Raw genomic sequence first — 21,913 nt, forward strand, 5'->3', positions numbered from 1 at the left:
GATCTGGCATGAGTAAAAGGCTAGCCCGTGCAGCCACAGCCTGGTGGGAGCAGGACCTGAAGACCACTGTGTTTGCGGTGCCCAGATGCATAGTGGCACAGGGAACCAGGGCTTTGTGAGCCACCATATCCTGGGCCACAGTGGGACTTGTACCTCTTGCTGCCACCAGACCTAGCTCAGCCAGTGCTTTGCTGCCCTCAGGACTGCCCACAGATCCTGCCTTCTACCCACATCTATGTCCCAGTGGGTGTGGTGAAGCCCATCACCCTGGCCGCACGGAACCTGCCACAGCCACAGTCAGGTCAGCGAGGGTACGAGTGCCTTTTCCACATCCCAGGCAACCCGGCCCGCGTCACTGCACTACGCTTCAACAGCTCCAGCCTGCAATGCCAGAACTCCTCGGTGAGAGAATAGCAGTCGGGTGGGCCAGGTGGGGTGCTCCATGCTTTGGAGTGGGCCATTGCCCACCTGGTCCTGGTTTGTTAGCAAAAAAAAGCCAAGATGACTTATGTGGCCAGGTGAACCCTCAGGTCTGAGGGCTCTGTTGGCTTCCTGGCCAATACTGAGTCCTTGGGCGAGTATGGGTGGTGTAGCTGACTGGGATGGTGGTGCGGCTGCACCATCAGGTTCTTAAGTGAAATAGCCCGGTAAAGGGACCATAGCCTGTGTCTGCGTCCTTTGGCCACAAAGAAAGACTATACACACCATGGCCATCTGAAGATCAGCAAGTGGCCTTGCTGGATGGGTAGGGAAAACCCATGGTGGAAATCTCTTACCTCACAGCGACATTCCCAAAGTTGTCACTGAGTTTACCAAGTCTGCTACTGAGGTCTTTTCCAGAGCAGAGTCCTTTAGAAAACAAACCCTTTCGGGATGTGCACGGGACACCTGAGCTCAGGTTTTGAGCTCTCCTCTGGCTCCTGACTGCTGCCAGGCCTCACTTCCCCTCTGTTCAGGAAGTGTATAGTCAGGAGAACAGTGAACTTTTTGAAACAGTCAAGACTTTAGTTGTCCCCACCCCCTGGTTCCAGCAGCCCTGGGCTAACAGGGGTATCCTACCGGGCAGGAGTTGGGGTCAAAGTAGACAGCTCTCCACCTAACAGGGAAGGCTACACTCTCCCCTTTGACTTCCCACCCTTCTCTTTCTCGCTCCTCGCATATCCTGCACCCCACACACTCCCCTCTGACTCTTATCATCCCCTTTTCTTGCTTCTGCTTCCTGTGTCTCTCCATCCCTGTCTCTGTTGTCTTCTTCTCTGCAGACCCCCATTTATCTTCCCTTCAGCAGTGTTTAAAGGGAAGAAAGGGTATCAGGAAATTTGATAGGATCCAATTAAATTCCTTGAGATAAAATAGTGATGAATTGCTGAGCCACCCCTTTGAGATGCCAAGCCGCATGCCTGGGCCCAAACACAATACAGAACTGAGATCATCAACTGCAGAAAGTGGGAGGCAGCTAAGCCCAGGCCCCACCCTTGAGAGGGACTGTTACCCTAAGTGCAAGCCAGCCAGGAAGAAGTGAAAACAGCACTTACTCCCCAGGACAGTGATCTTTTGACCTGCGCTCAGGCTGTGGGGTCACAAAGACCTCACACCTCAAAAGTCCTGGCCTATTCAGTAGAGACTCTTGTTCACAGAGCTTTCCCCGATGCTTTTGGACTCAGCCCTACTCTCCCAGACGCTGACTGCACCGCTCAGGCAAAACGGCCCTACTGTTGGAAGTAGTGTCTGAGATAGCCTTGGAGGATAATAGATGGAGACTGGCAATTGATGTGGTTTCTCCATGGCTGTAGGAGATAGAACGTGGCAGGAGGGAGCAGGACCATGGAGCTAGAAGAGAAGCCATGTATGGAAAGATGACCAGAAGAGCTGTGTATTCTCGTGCAGCTTGCTTGTCGGCAGGCCCATAGTAGTCCGTTTCGGAGATGTTGAGGGGCCCCCATAAGCACCATTAACCCTCCGTGTAGCATGGGGGTGTGGCCCACCACCCTAAGCAGGACCACTGTCCTTTCTTCCAACAGTACTCCTATGAGGGGAATGATGTCAGCGACCTGCCTGTGAACCTGTCGGTTGTGTGGAATGGCAACTTTGTCATTGACAACCCCCAGAACATCCAGGGTCAGTAAGGGCTGTCAGCCTGGGTGGGTGGATGCTGTGTGGGTCCATGCTGACTAACCTTCCCACCATTATAGCCCACCTCTACAAGTGCCCAGCCTTGCGCCAGAGTTGCGGCCTCTGCCTGAAGGCGGACCCACGTTTTGAGTGTGGCTGGTGTGTAGCTGAGCGCCGCTGTTCCCTACGACACCACTGCCCAGCTGACTCACCAGCCGCCTGGATGCATGCCCACCACGGCAGCAGCCGCTGCACAGACCCCAAGATTCTCAAGGTAGGAGCTGGAGACCCAGTCCAACACCTACTCAGCCCCACCCTTTTAAGCCCACCTACCATCTCCCACCTGGCACGGTAGACCTTGCTATGTCCGCCCCAGCCTCTGCCTTCCTGCAGCTGTCCCCAGAGACAGGCCCTCGGCAGGGAGGGACTCGACTAACCATCACCGGTGAGAATCTGGGCCTCCGTTTTGAGGATGTGCGGCTAGGCGTGCACGTGGGCAAGGTGCTTTGCAGCCCTGTGGAGAGCGAGTACATCAGTGCAGAACAGTAAGGCAGACTAGGGTGGGTGGTGAGGGCTTAGGTGGCCTGGGGAGCATTTTTGAAGTGCTGAGCCCCACTATGCCCACAGGATTGTGTGTGAGATCGGAGATGCCAGCTCATTGCGAGCCCATGATGCCCTGGTGGAAGTGTGTGTGCGGGACTGCTCCCTCCACTACCGAGCTCTGTCCCCCAAGCGCTTCACCTTTGTGGTAAGCCCCACCCTACTGCCCTCTGCTTCCTGCTGCCCCCAGAAAGTAATTAAGGGTACTGCAGAAATAGGCCTGGACTCACCTCTAATATAGGACACTGCCCCAGTTGCCCATATGCAGGCTCAGCCCAGCTACAAGGGAGTGGTTACCCCTACCCCAGGGTTGCCTGTCTGGAACACAGGGTAACAGGCCTAGATGCTAGCGTATGCTTCTAAGAGGGAATTCCTCTAACAAGTCATCTTCCTGCAGACACCCACCTTCTACCGTGTGAGCCCCTCCCGGGGGCCTCTGTCTGGAGGTACCTGGATTGGCATTGAAGGGAGCCATCTGAATGCAGGCAGCGATGTAGCTGTGTCCATTGGCGGTCGGCCCTGCTCCTTCTCCTGGTATGGGGTGAGAGGAGTCAGGGGACACAGGGCTTTCCCTCCTGGCTCTGCTGTCCCTTCCTGTTGCCTGGGCAACGGGTATGGAAAACCTGGTTGGGGTGATCTCTATGGAAACCTAGAGACAGGAAAGGTTGCCATGGAGATGGGGGGCAAGCCTCCAGAGTAGGAAGGGGGCGTGGCCTGGCCTCAGTGGGTACTACTATTGCCTCCAGTAGTTCCTCCTAAGAAGGGGACATCTTTCTTACAAGCAAAATAAAAAGTATTTTTAAAAGTTTAATAGAGAAAACAGACATCGTAACAAAAGCTTTGAGGCTTGAAGTGGATAATTTTAGATTAAGGATGATAATGGAAAGGCCCTTTAAATATTTTCCTGTGGTAATTACCCGTTATCAGACTAATCATTGGTGTTTGTAGCCTGGAGACTATAAGGCCTCCAGGCTGCGGTGATATATAGCCAAGGGACAGCCTCAGAGCAGGTATTGCCTTGCTGACTGCTAATGAAGGTGACCTGTGACCCCATGCCCCAGGCCAGCTTACTGTTGCTAGGAACAGGGCCTTTTCCAGGTGTCTGCACAGTAGGGAAAGGGAGCTGGTTTGTTCAAAGCACCCAGTGATAGTGAGTCTATGCTCAGGGGTCTGAAGAAGTCAGTGCTGACAGGTGGGAAGGGTCAGGCCTGTAGTTTAGTCTCTGACCTCCAGGGCAGTAGCCTGTCAGCCGCAAGCAGTCTTGATCCCAAGCCTGGAAAGGTGGACTAGGATGGATGGCTGGTACTAGTGCTGGTACTTGTTAGAAGACAGCCTGGCCAGGGTCTCCTGAATAGCCAGCCGCAGTAGACAGGATCTATTTCATCCATCTACATTAGAGATTATGTCATTAGAGTACAGTGGAGGGCAAGACCAAGGGAGATGTACAGCTCAATGTAGATGAGACCCAAGCGGGGAAGGAAAGAAGCCAGTCAGGGTTTAGGGTAGGACCAACACTAGTTGGTACTCAAAGGCCAGAGTAGTCATCCAGTAGCCGCCTGAGGGAGGCCCAAGCCTTTCCCTGGGAGCCAGTTCTCAGCCACCAGTGGAGAGCTGCTCATGTGTTGACATGTTACCTCACAGTGCCCTCACCCATCTTGACCCCATCCCAGGAGAAACTCACGAGAGATCCGCTGCCTGACACCTCCCGGGCAGACCCCTGGCAGTGCCCCTATTGTTATCAACATCAACCGTGCCCAACTCTCCAACCCCGAGGTGAAGTACAACTATACTGAAGACCCTACTATCCTGAGGATCGACCCTGAGTGGAGCATCAACAGGTGGGAGACCTGCTGTGGAGCCACTGTGGGTCAGGGAGTACCTCTCCAGGGTGTTGTGTGGGGGTTTGTTCACTGGCAGCCTCCTGGGGTTGTTAAAACCCTGGCAAGCAGTACTCTGGCTGAGCTCTGACCCACCTGCTCTTGCAGGAAGAGATTGCGTCTGTCTTGTATTTCTAGGCCTCGGGCACTGTCTGATTCCTCTCTTCTTCCTTTAGTGGTGGGACCCTCCTAACAGTCACAGGCACCAATCTGGCCACCGTCCGTGAACCTCGAATCCGGGCCAAGTATGGAGGCATTGAGAGGGAAAATGTGAGTGGATGCCCTGGACCTCTGATCCCCTACCTCACTCTGCTCTCCCTCCCGTCCCGGCCATATGGGTATTTCCTAGACTGGTAACTGTTGCTGCTAACACTCCTGCTCCTGCCTCACTGTGCTTACCTGTCTGTGCTGGGGCCTTGAGGACAAAGTGGTCAGCTAGGGGTGATCCTCAGCCTGTCTAGCCTTCAGCCTACAGAGAATGGGCATCTTGTGTGCCCCCTTGGTGCCTCGACCATCTACACAGGAAGCTGTCCTTCCTAGCGTGGGGTTGTTATTGGGTAGCTGGCCCACAGTGGGAGAGATAGCCTGCCTGAGATCCTGGTACCTGTGTCCAGAGCTGCATGGTGTACAATGACACCACCATGGTGTGCCGGGCGCCGTCTATAGACAACCCAAAGCGCAGCCCGCCAGAACTGGGAGAGCGGCCAGATGAGATTGGTTTCATCATGGACAATGTCCGCACGCTGCTGGTACTCAACAGCTCCTCATTCCTTTACTACCCGGACCCTGTACTGGAGCCACTCAGCCCTACTGGGCTCTTGGAGCTGAAGCCCAGTTCCCCGCTCATTCTTAAGGTAGGTCTCAACAAGCCACCATGGCCTCCTGCTGCAGAGGCTGCTCTAGGGCGGGGTTTGTGCAGAGACCTCAGGATTGGCCCTCATTTCACCCTAACCGCTGTAGGGGCGGAATCTCCTGCCACCTGCTCCTGGCAATTCCCGGCTCAACTACACGGTGCTCATCGGCTCCACGCCTTGTATCCTCACCGTGTCTGAGACACAGCTGTTGTGTGAAGCACCCAACCTCACGGGGCAGCACAAAGTCACGGTACATATTCTAACTTTTCTTTATACAGAGAGCCAGGAATTCCCTATCACAGCCTATCTATGGCCTCTTGGAACCACCCTCCTGACCTACTGACCCTACCCCCACTAGAGCAACCCCACCTCTGAGAAAATCCCCACGGACTGAGTTCTAATGCAACCCCATTCAGTCCTTGCCATCTTTCCCACTGGAGCCCCTCTCCCACTGGTAGTCCCACTGCCGCGTGCTTGTGTGTTAACTACCTGGGCCTATCTGCTCCCAGCATCTTGTACCTGTTAGCTGCTTTTGTCGCCACAGGCAGGTAGATAGATGCTATGGGTGACTTAAGGGCCATTGCACAGGGCCTCGGGCTCTGAGGGGCCGATGCATCTGAATACCTCTGTTCCTTCTGGCAGGTGCGGGCAGGGGGCTTCGAGTTCTCACCTGGGATGCTGCAGGTGTACTCAGACAGCCTGCTGACGCTGCCGGCCATTGTGGGCATTGGTGGTGGGGGTGGCCTCTTGCTGCTGGTCATCGTGGCTGTGCTCATCGCCTACAAACGCAAATCCCGGGATGCTGACCGGACCCTTAAGCGGCTGCAGCTCCAGATGGACAACCTGGAGTCACGTGTGGCCCTCGAGTGCAAGGAAGGTCAGCAGGGAGATGGGTGGGGCCAGAGCCAGGGAGGGAATCTGAGTACTGAGTCAGTCACCACCACTGGACTCTGGCTCAGTCCCAGGGAGATGACAGATGGCAGAATCGTCCTACTTGTAAAGGGACCACCTTATGAACAGCTATAATCTAGGGGCTATGCCACTTACTCTTTTGTGTCCCAGTCTCCTGGTCTGCCCAGTGGGCACAGAAACAGTGCCCACACCCTTGGGTATCACATAGTGAGGCAAGGGTACATACAAGTGATCGTGCTCAGCCCCCCCAAGAGTCCCAGATAGTCCCATGGTTGACTGGGTACCTGCCCTGTAGACCACTTTGGTGGACAGGAAGTAGATATGACCTGGGACTGGAGGATAGGGGCCCTTGGCTCCAACCTATAGAGGGAGATTGAAAGCCCAGTGTACATCCATATCTTCTCTGCCAATTTGTGCCAACAACTGCCAGAGAGGGGAGGCCAGATGCCTGGCAGCAAGCAGGAAATGAAGCCACAGCACTTTACCAAACCTGCTGGGTACTCCAGAGCCTGCCCTGCCCCTCTGATTCCTGATCAGATAGAGGGCAACTACAGGGCTGAAACCTCATAGCTCTGGAGTGTTCTATAGGGCCTGCCACTGTGCCCTGTTTTCTTTGACCTTGAGAGGTGGTAAGGGCTAAGATAATGGTGTTGAGGGCCCTGGGGCCATGATGTGTATAAGGCAGAGGCTAACATTCAACTGGGACCCTGGGGGCATTACTGGAATATCTGTCACCCCCCTCTACACAGGACTGGGTCTTGGCTAAAGGACTTCCTATTCCTACCCAGCCAATGTTGGGGCCATTTTTACTCTTAGCTAGTTAATCTCATGATAGTAGAGAGGAAGAAAATATTTGGTCCTAAACTAGGGAAACCGAGGCACAGAAAGGCACTTGGTTTCTTTAAGGTCAGGACCAATGATCCTGGTCCACAGTAGGCAGACCAGGACTGAGAAGGGCAAGGGGAACCTCAAGTGTGCTGCTCTTAACCTCACATTGCCCCTGACCCCACATTTGGGCACAGCCTTTGCAGAGCTACAGACAGACATCCATGAGCTGACCAGCGACCTGGATGGTGCTGGCATCCCGTTCCTTGACTACCGCACATATGCCATGCGAGTGCTATTTCCTGGGATTGAGGACCATCCTGTACTCAAGGAGATGGAGGTAGGACTGCCACTTTAGAGGTTCCTGGGGGCTGCTGGGCAGCCAAGAGCATGGGGATAATATGGCTTCCAGAGAAAGTTGAAGAGCTTGGCCACATTGAGAGTATGGAGGCCGACCCATGTTGGAGACAGCACAAGGTTGGGACCCTGAGCTCTGGGGCAGGGACCCAATTCCTGGGGCAGGTAGCTTGCCTTGGGTGACACCATTGCCCATAGTGCTTCAGGAGGCTGGAAGGAGACCCTAAGCTTAGAACAGTGCCCCAGGCCTCACCAAGCTCGCCCTTTAGCCTAAGACCCTGGTTCCTCTCCTTGTGCTTGGTTGTGTGGGGCTTTGCTGCCATTCACCTGCCTGAGTCCCTTGGAGGATGTAGGTGCTGAGCTTCACTGCAGTGAGGGCGATCTGGCCTACCTGTGTGTTCCTGGCCCAAGTAGCTCGGTGTCACAAAAGGCTTTTCCCCTGCCTTAGCTATTGAAGCTGTGTGCCTCTGTGGTCTGAGCAGGCCTGTGTGCCCCCAGGTGCAGGCCAACGTGGAGAAGTCGCTGACACTGTTTGGACAGCTGTTGACCAAGAAGCATTTCCTGCTAACCTTCATCCGTACACTGGAAGCCCAGCGTAGCTTCTCTATGCGTGACCGTGGGAACGTGGCCTCGCTCATCATGACGGCCCTGCAGGGTGAGATGGAGTATGCCACAGGAGTGCTAAAGCAGCTGCTCTCCGACCTCATCGAGAAGAACCTGGAAAGCAAGAACCACCCCAAGCTCCTGTTGAGGAGGTACAGGGAGGCAAGCCTGGCTGGTGGGGTCACCATGGGAGTCCTGGGACCTGCCTGCTGGAATGGTGGAGTGACTCCTCTTTGCCATTTGCTGCTCTTTCCACAGGACCGAATCAGTGGCGGAGAAGATGTTGACCAACTGGTTCACCTTCCTTTTGTATAAGTTCCTTAAGGTAGGCCTCCGGGGCCCAATGAGTGGAGGGAAGGGCTGGGATGGGGAGGAAGGCACGAAGGCAGAGGCCAGGTCCTAGGTGTGGTGTCCCAGCCCAGCAACCTAGACTACTTGCTCTTAGCTGTTTCTTGTGCTGATGCTTGCTACCTACAGAGGGAGGATAGACATTCACGCTCTGAAGTCAGTGTCTAAGCTGGAGTTTGGATGTAAGCTTGGATGCCTGCTTGGTACCTGGAACTAGCTGCCAGGCTCAGAAGGGACTATACCTAGACAGGCTTCTGAGGGCCTGACACTGGCCTCGAGAGCTCCGTGTGGGGTGTGAGTCCATCCTGGGCTTCTGGCTCTCCAGAGCTCCCAGAATCCTTGCAGGTGACAGGGTGGGCTGGTTGATTGAACTGGTTGCCTACACTTAAGAGACTGGATAATTACACAGTTCCAAAGTCTCTGACTTCCTCTGACCTTGTGGCCAATGGGACATATGTCACAAGTGGGAACAGTGGGTCGTCCAGGGAGTATAGCCCTATCCAGTGCTCTGTGGATTCAGTGACAAGTAGTACAGCAGGACAGGGGTGGGCTGGTGCTGAGTCTGCCAGCACTTGGACTCTGTCCTCCCCCAGTAGGCTGCTGCTGAGCTCTGGATGACCCAGAAGTGGCAGCACATGGGTCTGCTCAGAGCAGATCCCTGGTTGGATGCCTTTACTTGCTGGGAGGAGAGCCAGTGATAGGACATGGTAGTGAGTGAGAGACAGAAGATCTGAGGGACCAGAGATGGAGAAAAGTGACCTGGATGGCACAGGGACAGCTGAGGAGAGGGGGATCTGTGTGTTCAGCAGCCCCATAATAGTTAATGTGCACATCTATGAAAGCGTGGCCCTGTGGACAGTTATTTACATGCTCATTAAAGCAAGTCTGAGCAAGGCCTTGGCACTCCAGCAGCTGTGCCCATGCTGGGCCTTGACTCGTGCTGACCCTGTTTGATCCTCATTCTCCACAGTGAGGAATCTGGATCTCAGATCCTGAGCCAGTTCTGCAATATCTACTGCTACAGTATAGGGAGGCAGACTGCCTCTGGAAGCTGGCAGAGCTGGCTGTGCACCTGTCATTGTGGGGCAGAGGGAACAGAGCCATCAGACATCTGGGACAGCCTCACTGAGGGGCATTGACATCTCAAGGCAGTCAGGGGTGTAGGAATGATGATGGGGGTGGGGAACAAGGCAATGGGGGAGCAGCAGAAAGGGAGGAAGTACAGCTTCAGAGAAATGAAGTGGGCCATCTGCTCCAGGTTTACTCTTAGGCCCTCTCAGTCTCCTTTCAGCTCTGGTTTTTGTGTGGCCTTTTTTGCTGTATAGTGAAAACGGATACTCCAGGAATGAGCCCAGATTGGCCTGGGCTTATTCTATCCCTGTCTGGCCACTGAGCCACACATGGGCCTCCTGATACATGCCTGCTTTTTGGTGCTGAGGGAAGACATATTTCAGTGCCTCCCTTCCCTGAGCTGCCCAGCAGATTCTCTTGCCTGTAGTTCTGCCTTCTGTGGAGTCTAAGGCTTGAGTCACATCCTACATAGCCTTCCAGAGTGCTTTCTTTCAGCCATAAGACCAGCTCCTCCACCCTTTCATGGCTCAATAGTTGGTCTCTTTTTACCATGCCACAGACTTAAAAAATGTTTTACTGGACTAAAATATACATAATAGAAAATGCACTACCTTCTAGACTTCTTTAAAATTACATTTTTATTTCTTTATTATGTGGGCATATACCACAATGCACATGCGGGAGTAGGAGGACAACTTAGAGGAATGAGTTCTCTCCTTTGACCATGTGGGTCCCAGGGATCAGACTCAGGTTAGCAGAGTTGGTTCCTTCACTTGCTGAGTGATCTCACTAACCCTTACCTTATTATTTGAGACAAGGCCTCCCTAGATAGCCCAGGTTGGCCTCAAACTCATGACCTTCATGCTTTAGCCACTGGAGTGAATACATCTGTAAAGTGCAGCCCCCGTCAATATCATCTGCATATCATCTTGTAAGGCTGAAATCTGCCTTCATGACACACTCCTTGTCCCCCTCCCCTCCCTCCACTCTACCACCTTTCTGCCTCTGAATTTGACTGATATGAGGATGGCCTCTAAGCAGAATCGTCCGTGATGCCCTTGCATTGCTGACTAGTTTAACTCAAGTGTGTGGCTGCAGAGCTCTGTCTAATGACAGACGTGTGCAGCCTACACTGCTACTGTGCTTTCCCTTGGGTCAGTTGCTTGTGGCCAGCTACAGCACACAGTATGTAATGGACAACTGTTACAGAAATGCAAGCATGTTAAGCCATGAGCCACTCTGAGAAGCATGAACGGTCCCTTCCTACCCTGGGGATCACCCTCTCTGGCCAGCATAGCCATACCACACACACAGCTCACTTGGACTGGGGAGGACAGAGGGAAGAACTAAATGCATGGCCTTCTCATGAGTCTGCACTTGGGCAGGGTTTGAGCCCATCCCCTGCTCACAGATACATGTGACTAGAGTGTATGTATGAGCAAGGCAGTTGCTATGCCTGTCTATCAGGACACTGTCAACAACAGCCCCTGTGAGGTAAAAGGGGCAGGGGCCCTGCTCAGATGGCCACAATCATCAATAGCCAGTGTCAGTGAATCTAACTGAAGCAAACATCTGCAGGTAGAGGAATGGACTTTATTGAGATTTATTGTCTTGAGTTCTGACTGCATTGACATGCTGGCCCAAAATTCTGGCTTAAGTGAGCCCTCCCACCCTACCCGCCTCACCTCCCAGGCTGTGGTTGTCACACCTGTCCCGGGTGCTCTTCACAGGGGGCCCTGGTACCCCACCCTGCTTCTGCTCCTCACTCCCTTTTACCCCACCCCAGGTAGGGTGAGCCCATGTCCTCAGGTAAGCTGGCACACGTCCTCAGGTAAGACCACTGAGCCATCACTTTCACCATCCTCTGTCACACTGGCAGAGGGTGTTAGGGGACTGAATTCTTCCCCAACACAGCCGGCTTCTGCTGGAACTGTCTGCTCTGTGGGCTTCCAGAGTGAGCGCAGGTACCCGGGCATAAGATGTGCTGCCTCTAGAGCCTCTCCTCGCCTGGGTGCCGTGACACCATCACTGGAGAGGGCACGAGGACAGACAGCACTTCCTTGGCTGCCGTTTATTCAAGTCAAACAACTTGTCTGACCAGCCACTTTGATCTTGGAAGCCTCAATTCTGTGTTTTCTAGGGTTTTTCTTTAGGATATGGTAGGGGTGTTTGTTGTTGTTTAAATAACAACATTCCATCATTTACAGCTTTTATGCTACAGGTGAAGCGCATGACCTGAGGTTGAGGTAGGGTTGACCTCGACTTTCCTTGCAGATGAGTGTTGGTACTGTACCCTATTTACTGAGCTGCACTCCTGCCCTGTTGTCTCTCTCTATGAAGGAACTGTTCTCTGCACCTTCTCAGCAGGGTTGAGAGGAAGGTGGAGCCCTACCTACCCCTGCCATAGAACAGGGAAATGAGGCCCAGAGAGAAAAAGCCCTTAGGCTTAGGACTGCTTCGTTCAGGGCCCACCTCCTCCCTGGGCTCCCGTCTCTGACCTTTCTTTCACAGTCTTGGAAAGCCTGGTGAAATGATGGTCCATGCTGGCCCTGGGGACAGCTACCTTCCAGGTCTGAGCTTTCTCAGAGAAGCCCTGGCTTTTCTGGGGCAGATGCATTAGGATTGGGCCGGCCTGCATCCAAGGTTGGGCACTGGCCTGCCCCCTGTGCTCCTTTAACTCTGCTCAGGAACCCAAGGGCAGACATCTAACCTGGGGAAACCATGTGAGGTAGTGCTTGCCAAAAGAGGCAGTTATTGATGGCTCTGAGTCCCAACCTGCTCCCCCTCCCTCCTACTTCCTGGCTGACTTAATGAAGCCAAGTTTGCAAATGAAACATAATTTCAAAGACAGGAGTGTTGTCTGAAGGTCTCAAGATGATCTATACTCCTGGCTGTTCCTTAGCAGCTGTCTCTTTAATTGCCTCAGATGCTAACAAGGGGCTAGAACATCTGGGTACAGGAACAGAGTCAGCATGGGCTTGCCAAGGGCCCACCTGGGCCAGCCTCCCACCTAGGCATTCTCAGCCAGTGGCCACTGTGAGGAGTGACTCCAGCAGTCGGAGTGGGCCTTCAGGGCCATGGACCAGTCTGAGCTTCAGCGTCTGCTTCACTCACCTTGCTGAGTAACATGGCCCTTCTCCTGGCCCACACCTGCAGTGCAGGGAGCCAGATGACAGGTAGCTGACGGTAGGGACAGTGTAGGCCCTTGCCAAGTGTGCATTGGCTACCCCACCAGTCCCCGTTTCTCCTTGGCACCTGTCTGTGGGTTCCTTTGCCCCTTGGGGATGAGGAACATCAGGAGTCAGTGTGTCTGTGCTGGTGACCATGGTGAAAGCATGCTCTGAGTGATGCTGGACCTCTGGCGAGGTGGGTCCCTAGACACCCACAGATCATGAGCACACCTGGTGAGCAGTAAGGGCAGTATTTCAAGGATTTCTGTGTCTCTAGTCATAAGGACACTGGGGGTGTCATGCTCGCTAGGTTTCCTTGCCTGGTGCTGGCTCTCTAGAGACAGGCTTGCCTTCATGAGGAGATGGAGCCGCTAGAAATAGCTAGATAGCCCTTAAAGGGCTAACCAGGTCCTAGCCCAACCTCATACCCTACCACCCACACAGGAGTGTGCTGGGGAGCCGCTTTTCATGCTGTACTGTGCCATCAAGCAGCAGATGGAGAAGGGCCCTATTGATGCCATCACAGGGGAGGCCCGCTACTCTCTGAGCGAAGACAAGCTCATTCGGCAGCAGATTGACTACAAGACCCTGGTGAGCCCCCAGTCCTGGGTCCTTCCCTTCCAGTGACACTGAACTGAGTGAACAGGGCTAGCAGAAATGAGGAGTGTGACTGATGCTACTGTAACACCCTCCTCACACACAGACCCTGAATTGTGTGAACCCTGAACATGAGAATGCACCTGAGGTCCCTGTGAAGGGACTGAACTGTGACACCGTGACCCAGGTCAAGGAGAAGCTACTGGACGCTGTGTATAAGGGTGTGCCTTACTCACAGCGGCCCAAGGCTGGGGACATGGACCTGGGTGAGTGGTGGGCCATTGTTCCTGTGATGTTGGTCAGAGGTCAGGCTCCTTATCCTGATGGTAGGAAGTCATACAACAAACACTTCAAGGGAGGTGACAGGATAAACTAGGGTCTGCAGGCCAGAGTAGAATGATGGAGGAGACCTGTGGAGAGAGGCAGGGTGTGAGTTTGATATTCTCTGGGAAACTGTCAGGGCTGAAGGAACAGGACTTTGCACTGGGGAAAGTCAAAAGATGTGGGACACAGTTCTGGGATCCTACAGGAGATGTGGCTGGAATGGCTGAGACTGGAACCTGGGTATAGCAGGGCCTACCTCTTGGGCTCATCCAGGCACCAGAAGAAAGGCCAACCCCATGGGCAGACCATGCCACCTCTGAGCTGTGAATGTAGTTGTCCAGTAGAGGAGCCTCTGCTTCTGGCTCTGGCCCAGGTTCTTCCTCAAGTGCAGAGCAAGCCCTTCCCTGCCTTCCTGTCTTCCCCACCCCCTTGTTTTATGTACCAGTAGGATGAGGAGCTTGAAGAGAAGGTAGGGATGGAGAAAGGGAGGGAGGGAAGGAGGGAGGGAGAGAAGGGGTGGGTCCCACCTCTAATACCCTACTTCCTGTAGAGTGGCGCCAGGGCCGCATGGCACGCATCATCCTTCAGGATGAGGATGTCACCACCAAAATTGACAACGACTGGAAGAGGCTGAACACGCTGGCTCACTATCAGGTAACCCCACTATCCAGGGACCACTGCCACCATCCAGGGACCACTGCGTGGGCTTCTTTCCCTTAAACTGGAACATGCCTGTCAGCTGTGGACTACGCCATGCCTGAGTGATTAATCTACCCTGGGACGGTCCCAATGGAGACTCAGAGTGGTGGCATGACTTGCCTCCGGGGGCAGAACCATGGGTGACTTTAGGTAACCCCAGGTTGGGCAGGACACCCTGGGACTTGTATCCTTGATGTCTGCCCACAGGTGACAGATGGGTCATCAGTGGCACTAGTACCCAAGCAGACGTCTGCCTACAACATCTCCAACTCCTCTACCTTCACCAAGTCCCTCAGCAGATACGGTGAGGGGCCGCAGGGCTGCAAGCAGGTAGTAGGTGGACAGTGGACCTGGATGGGTTGCCCTTCTTCCTAGTGCTCTGCCAGTGTGTCGGATGCCAGGACTAAGGGGGCATGTGGTGTGTCACTGGGCTCTTGGCCTTCCCTCCCATTCTGAAGTAATGCCTGTCCCCATAGCCTATAAACAAGGGACCTCGTGCTACTTATGTGACCACAGTGGCCGGCCATCCCCTACATACCTAGCAGGAGCCTTAGTGCCCTCTGAAGGAAACTGGCTGGGGTAGGGCAGGGTCTGGCCGTGGGTAAGGGACACAGCCCTGCCAGCTGACAGGCTATTCCTGCAGAGAGCATGCTGCGTACAGCCAGTAGCCCTGACAGCCTACGCTCACGAACACCCATGATCACGCCAGACCTGGAAAGTGGAACAAAACTGTGGCACCTGGTCAAGAACCACGACCACCTGGACCAACGTGAAGGCGACCGTGGCAGCAAGATGGTCTCTGAGATCTACCTGACAAGGCTGCTGGCTACTAAGGTAAGTGTATGTGAAGATGCCCAGTCCAGAGTTCCTACAGACCTGTTCAGGTCACCTAGGAGGTTTGTGCCCTGGGTAGCCCTGAAGCTCACTCCTCGCCCTGCAGGGAACACTGCAGAAGTTCGTGGATGACCTGTTTGAGACCATCTTCAGCACGGCGCACCGTGGCTCAGCCCTGCCTCTGGCCATCAAGTACATGTTTGACTTCTTAGATGAGCAGGCCGACAAGCACCAGATCCACGACTCAGATGTGCGCCATACCTGGAAGAGCAATTGGTGCGACTACCACAGGGGTGGGACTGCCAGGGGCCCAGCCTTACAGGGCCAGGATCACCCTGAACCTTCCCAGTTTCCAGCCCTGGATCCTGCCGCAACCCCACTACTCTGGCCTGTAGGAATTCCCTGGGTGAGGGGCTGCCATGTAAGAAGCAGAGTTTGGTGGGCCAGAGCCAATTGATAGCATAGAGGAAGTGCTATTTATAGCACAAGCCTGTGCTCGGTGACATGAAATGCTAGCACCTGGGGATAGAGATGGCTCTAGAAGGCCACTCTGAGGTCACATGGCAGTAAGTGTGGAGCCGTGCATTGTAGGTGAGAATTCAGGACAGCCAGACCCCAGTGGGCTCACTCCAGTGCTTCCCGTGACTGCTATGGGCTCAGCCCCGACCTGCCTGCTCCTAGAATAGACCACCTATACTTGTGGACCAGCCCTAGATGCCTGCAACCTAGCCTCAGGCCCCATGTCCCCTTTCCTGATTGGGGCTGTTCGGTGTTCTCTGGCTTTGGCTGACATGAGGACTTGTGGGCTTCTGCTGTATGTAACCTGACCCAGCAGGTTCTCCCCCTGTGTATGGTCTTCCCACCCCCATAGCCCACAATTTTAGAGAAGGGCCACTTGGACTGAAGACTGGTCAGCTGACCTTCCTCTCCTGCAAGGTTACACCAGATCCCCACTCTACATTCCCACCAGGGCATACCTTTCATGGCCACACACCCCTGTTAGCTCCTTTCACCCTGAAGTTGTGCTCTGACCTCTAAGTCAGGTTGGCCATTAGCTTTCCTAATCTCATGACCCTTGACCTAGTGTACTGGATCCTGTACCCCTTCCCTCCCCCTCTCAAGATTCCTCTTGGTTTTAACCTCCTGGTCTCCTTCCAGCCCGTGGGAGCCTAAGTCCCAGGTCCATCTGGGCTGCCTGTCAAGAGTCCCAGCAAGGGAGGAACTGCTAGGAGCACTGACTAGGAGCAGTGTGCTCTATGGAATCTTCTTATTTACTCTAGAGCAGCTGCCTCAGCCATGTGGAGTTAGCAGGCTTTTGGCACATGCCTATGGTCACCAATAGCCTCAGTCTCCAGTTTTATTTAGTTAATGTTTGAAAAGCATGTGTTCTAATTGGGTGCTCAGCCAAGGCTGTCGGAGGCCTTGTGGGGCATAGAGGGTGGGTATGAAGGCATATGTCCTTGGACTGGAGCTGAGTGCCGGGACAGGATATAAGCCAGTGTGCAGGCCTCAGAGATGGCCATAGACGTAAGCTCAACATGAGAAACGATGCTCTGAGAGGCAACAGGTTGTTGGCAGCATGTTCTGTCTGGCCAGTGGGGTGACAAAGCTGCCTCCATTCATTGTCTGGGGGACAGTCAGGCCTGTGGGATGGTTGGCCACTCTAGCTGCTGTCTAGAAAGGGATAGGATACAGAGTAGCGATCCTCATCACTCTCGGGCCTGCTTGTCCACAGCCTGCCTCTGCGCTTCTGGGTGAATGTGATTAAGAACCCTCAGTTCGTGTTCGACATCCACAAGAACAGCATAACAGATGCCTGCCTCTCAGTGGTAGCGCAGACCTTCATGGACTCCTGCTCCACATCAGAGCACAAGCTGGGCAAAGACTCACCCTCTAACAAGTTGCTCTATGCCAAGGACATCCCCAACTACAAGAGCTGGGTTGAAAGGTGGGTGGCCAGCAGGGAACATGCAGACCAGGGCCACAGGTTGGTGGGTGGGTAGGCCCTGTGACCCCAGCCATGCTGACCCTGCCACCTACTGTCAGGTACTATGCTGACATTGCCAAGATGCCCGCCATCAGTGATCAAGACATGAGCGCCTACCTGGCAGAGCAGTCCCGGCTGCATCTCAGCCAGTTCAACAGCATGAGTGCCCTGCACGAGATCTACTCCTACATCGCCAAGTACAAGGACGAGGTGTGCCCCTCCCCCACCCCAGTTCCACCTGCATCTCAGAGCTCACCCAGTACTTGCTTTGCTTCTGTACCTGACAGCAGAACTGTTCCTGGGGCAGTAAGGAAATCGGAGATTCTAGCCACACAGAAGGGTCTCAGGGGCAGGTTGGGGAGACAGGGGGATGTTTTTCTGGGGTGGATAGCTGTGGGCCTATAATAGAGTTTATTGGACTGGATGGTATCTCTGGGACTGGGCAAAGGTTTGCCAAGGAGCAGCTCCCCTGACTCCTCTCTGAGATGACTTGTCTCTGACTCTGGGCTGGAGCTTGTGGGTACCAATAGCCAAGGACTGGGTATATGTGGGCAGTGCCAAGGCACTGGGTGGGCCTGACTGGCCACGATCCATAGAGTCTAATGGCTGAGCTAGAGCTCACCTGGGAACAGGCAGAAGATACACAGGCCAGGGTGACATGGTGTGGAGGCTCTGGCTTGGCTGTGTCCCTGAGCCAGACAGATTGTTATAGGTCAGAGGCAGTAGTCTGCTGGCTGTGCTGGGCCAGTGAGGTAGATAGCCAGGCAGCCTGTCTGCAGATGGGAAGCCACAGAGACCGGTCTAAGGCCATGGAGCTGTGGGCTCAGAGGGCTCAGAGGGCTCAGAGGTTGTAGTGATTAAGGGCATAGGATGGGACAGTGGGCCTGGGCTCCCACATAGACTGAAGTGTCGGGAGTCAGATGACTGCAGGTAGGAGTGTGATACTCAAGAAGGCAACCTAAGATCATAAGAAACCCAGCAACAGTAGAGAGCAGTGACCATGTCACATCAGAAAGCAGGACGTGGAGCACTGCCATAGAAGACTCACAGAAGCCTAAGAAGGGTGAGGTAGGAGAGGCCATAGCCAGGATCTAAAGGCTGTTGATGAAGGAGATGAGGGTGGACGTAATGACCTTGGGAGCTCACCCTAGAGTACAGAAGTACTCTGGAGCAGAGCTGTTTTCACAGCTAGGAACTGGTAGAGTCAGGTCTTGCCTGACTGCTCCCAAAATCCCCCAAGGCACACCACTGTTACATATGGTGGCCCAGCAGCTTCCCTCAGAGCTTCCAACCCCTGTCTGTGGGTAGTTACCCCTGACTCTGACCCTATCCTACCCCTCAACCCACCCCTGCAGATTCTGGTGGCTCTGGAAAAAGATGAGCAGGCTCGAAGGCAGCGGCTTCGGAGCAAACTGGAGCAGGTGGTGGACACAATGGCCTTGAGCAGCTGAGCCCTGGAAATGCCCACCCAGCAGGAGGCAGAGCAGGAGGGCAGCAGAGGACCCAAGAGACAGCCCTTGGCCCACCTGTACCAAGTGCCAGGTGTAGGGCTGCAGTTGGGTCCTAGCCCTCGCCTTCCTCTCCCTGCCGTGCAGGGCCGACTTTTATCGCTGTGGATGTGAGGGTTCCTGCTGAGCCACCTCTATGCCTAGGGCTCGCTGCCTTGGGCGAGGATTGCACAGCATGGCTGGTCCTGCCCAGGGATAGTTGCTGCTTGGCTAGAGCTGCTAGTGGCTTTCCTGGGAGAGAGGTGGCCTCTGAGGGGCCGAGATAAAAGGCCAGGCCCTCCAAAGGGAGGGCAGCAGGACAAGGGACTGGACCAATCCACAGTTCTTGGCTTCTCCAGCTGCTACCAGCAGGCAGAGTCTGAGGGAGAGGTGAGATACCCAAGGCTAGGCCACACAAGTCTCAGCCGGGGCTGTCCCACCAGCCTCTACTCTAGCACCCTGTGCTTGCCACCACCCTCAGATTCACCGCGTGCTCTGCGCGGCCAAGGCTGGAATGCCACATCCTTCTGCTGGGGAGAGGCCCCACTCCCCTCCTATGGAGGGCCTGCAGACCCCACTTCCAAGTGACACGCGGACGATGGCTAGGCGAACCCTTCTCTGTCCTCAGGGCTGTGCCTCTGGGAGCCCCTGGTCCTGGGGCTCCAGTCAGAGTGCATGTTCCCATTATTTATTCCCCGCCTCCTGCTCCTGTTGCAGCCCACCATGGAGCTCAGGAGGATAATAGCCCACCATCCACTACCCTCTATCCTCCTTGCCCCGACGCTCCCGTTGGCTTCCGGTCTGGCATCTCAACAGTGTCCTGGCCCCTCTACGGTGGGACATCTGGGTACTGCTTTTAAGGGAACAAGAAAGCCTGTGGTATTCTGCCCTGGGGGTTGGGGGGCATTTCTGCCACCCTGCTGGCCATGGACAGTGACCCAAGGGACCAGAGGTCAGCTGTGTCCACCTCTGCCCTCAAGGAGCAACAAGGAGTACATTTTTAATGGACCCTGTACATATATATATGTATGTATGTGTATATATATATATGTGTGTGTGGCCCTGGCCCCAATGGGGTGCTGTACAATTATTTGAGGGAGGGACACGGAAAGGCAATTCTGAGGAACCCAGGTGGAAGAGAGCAAAACCAAGGGCCCTGGAGCTGCCGTCTGATGTGGCCTCTACTTCCCCAGACGGAAGAAGCCACTGCCCAGGATTCCTGGTGCCCTGAGCTTCGGGTGCAGAGGCTGTGGACCTGCATGACTGTGCTAGCGTTTAGTCTGAGTTGATCTTTTCAAACTGCAAGTGTTGAATACTAGAGGTGATTAGACCTTTTTTTTTTTAATGTTTTTTTTTTTTAATTAGTCATTGGAGAAGCAAGCAAGCGGCCTATTCCCTTTTCAAGTTCACCTTTTTGATGGTACTAAAGATTATAATGGATTTTAAGGGACAGCTAACTGTGGCCAGGCCCATCCTCAATGCTGGGGACAGCACACTCCACGTCCGCGGGCTGCTAGCCTTGTGGTCCCTCACACTCCAAGCTACGGAGCCGGTGGGACAGCGTGGAGGTCAGTTTAGAGCTGCGCCTTTATTTGCTATGGAACAGGTGCAAGGTCTCAGGGAGCAACTCCTCTGTGGTAGTCATGGGCCTGGGTACCCTGGGCCGTGAATTCTGGTTAGACTCCCACCCCATCTCTGTGGCTCACTCCCTGAGCTAATACTGGGGTCAGAGCCAAGGCTAGCCAGCCTGGCTATAGCCGTTTCTCAGTAGCCCCTGTTGTTGCCTGGGGGTTTACCCATGGATATATCCCTCTCTTCCTTCTGATGCCTCCGGGCTGTGCCTGGGTGGGAGCCTCAGTTTCCCCTAAAGTCTTCCCTGGTTGTAGGCTTCAGATGGAAGCCCCCAGTTCTTCCAGCTCTGCCTGGACCACGCACAGCTTCTAGGCTCATTGCCTTCACTATCCATCCCCACCACCCTGCCCAAGGCTCCAGAATAGGCCAGCCTCATCTGTCCTACCAGGCCGCCTTGCCTGGGTGGGTGATGAGGTGGCTTGGAGCAGCTTCCCCAGGGCATTTGTTCGCAAGCACTTTAGCATATCTGTTTACATGCGAACTGCCCTAGCTGTTCTTACCATCTCGGCACAGCCATCAGGGCCAGGCCTCACCTCCCTGCTACTACTGGAACTGAGCTCTGACATCTTCTTGTCCTTGGTCTTCAAGAGCCATCCATCTTGTGGTATCCTGCAAAGTGTTCCACTCCAGCCTCAATATGGCTCGGGATTGGAGCCCACTGCGCACTGGGTGGTGGATGCTCAGGCCACCCTCTACAGTCCTAGGGCCCAGGGAGGTGGGCAAGCACTACGCCAGCCAGCCCGGCCCTAACATTCTTGGTACTGCTGTCCTGCCATGGGCCCCATCCCCAGAAGCCCCAACTTCCTGCCTGGTCTTTCCTTTGCACCCAGACTCAGGAGTGCCTGGGCTATTCAAGCTGGGCCTGGGGTGCCTGGCCTCCACATGCCTTGGCTGGCCCTGTGCTCTCCAGCTGCCCCACTCTCTTATGGTTGGACAGCTAAACAGCATCAGGGATGAGGGCCTGATGTGTCCCCAAGAGACACTGCATTGAGTTCCAGGCACAGGCCAGCAACCTCTGTTGGTACAGAGGGGCCTGACCGCCACCCTCTACTCCAGTTCCCCCAGTTTGGATCTGGTGGCTCACATCGGTGCTACACAAGCTAGAGTAGATATATTTAGAGAGAGAAAGATATTTTTAAGGTGAAGCCCATGATTAGCTGTCCTTTAATGCCGCAGAACACTCCCTCTTACCTGCTTCCCCCAACCCCCACCCACCCAAAAAAAACTGGTCATTTGGATGGTCTGAGTAGATCAGGCCTCGGCCATTGCTTCTCTGGAAGCGGCAGAGCCAATACGCTCAGCCATCAGATGTGTAAATATACCGCTATTTCCTATTTTACGGTTCTTCAGATTTAGTACTTGTAAATAAACACACATTAAGGAGAGATTAAACATTTTTGCTAAAGCTCGTGGCTCTGAGTCTTAATTTTAGTGGGTTGGGAATCAAGAGGTAACCACAGGAATAGCTTATATCCTCAGGGGTGGCAGCAGACACCTTGGGGCCTCTGCCCTCCAGACTGGAGGCTTGTGTGAACACCTAGAACCCTGGAAATCTGGCACAGACCCGTGTGTCACATCACAGTTTTATATATGCAGAAAACAAACAGCGTACCCCCTTGTTGGA

The 21,913-nt window shown here is 54.3% G+C and overlaps 1 protein-coding gene across 1 annotated transcript in view; it reads left to right on the forward strand.

Moving 5' to 3' along the window:
* Nucleotides 1-20,981, forward strand: part of Plxna1 (plexin A1) — a 40,873-nt gene extending 19,892 nt beyond the window's left edge. Inside the window, exons 9-31 of the mRNA XM_032906119.1 lie at nt 202-402; nt 2,022-2,118; nt 2,193-2,386; nt 2,506-2,657; nt 2,740-2,860; nt 3,110-3,246; nt 4,383-4,550; nt 4,766-4,859; nt 5,204-5,443; nt 5,550-5,693; nt 6,086-6,320; nt 7,378-7,520; nt 8,036-8,292; nt 8,399-8,465; nt 13,174-13,320; nt 13,433-13,592; nt 14,201-14,304; nt 14,557-14,653; nt 14,993-15,183; nt 15,290-15,459; nt 16,919-17,131; nt 17,230-17,380; nt 18,526-20,981. Of these exons, the coding sequence (XP_032762010.1) occupies nt 202-402; nt 2,022-2,118; nt 2,193-2,386; nt 2,506-2,657; nt 2,740-2,860; nt 3,110-3,246; nt 4,383-4,550; nt 4,766-4,859; nt 5,204-5,443; nt 5,550-5,693; nt 6,086-6,320; nt 7,378-7,520; nt 8,036-8,292; nt 8,399-8,465; nt 13,174-13,320; nt 13,433-13,592; nt 14,201-14,304; nt 14,557-14,653; nt 14,993-15,183; nt 15,290-15,459; nt 16,919-17,131; nt 17,230-17,380; nt 18,526-18,621 (3,579 nt within the window). The 3' untranslated portion in view covers nt 18,622-20,981. The remainder of the gene's footprint in view (nt 1-201; nt 403-2,021; nt 2,119-2,192; nt 2,387-2,505; nt 2,658-2,739; nt 2,861-3,109; nt 3,247-4,382; nt 4,551-4,765; nt 4,860-5,203; nt 5,444-5,549; nt 5,694-6,085; nt 6,321-7,377; nt 7,521-8,035; nt 8,293-8,398; nt 8,466-13,173; nt 13,321-13,432; nt 13,593-14,200; nt 14,305-14,556; nt 14,654-14,992; nt 15,184-15,289; nt 15,460-16,918; nt 17,132-17,229; nt 17,381-18,525) is intronic.
* The last annotated feature ends 932 nt before the right edge of the window (nt 20,982-21,913 follow it).

Source organism: Rattus rattus, chromosome 6, assembly GCF_011064425.1.
Source record: "Rattus rattus isolate New Zealand chromosome 6, Rrattus_CSIRO_v1, whole genome shotgun sequence".
Classification (NCBI taxonomy): Eukaryota; Metazoa; Chordata; class Mammalia; order Rodentia; family Muridae; genus Rattus; species Rattus rattus.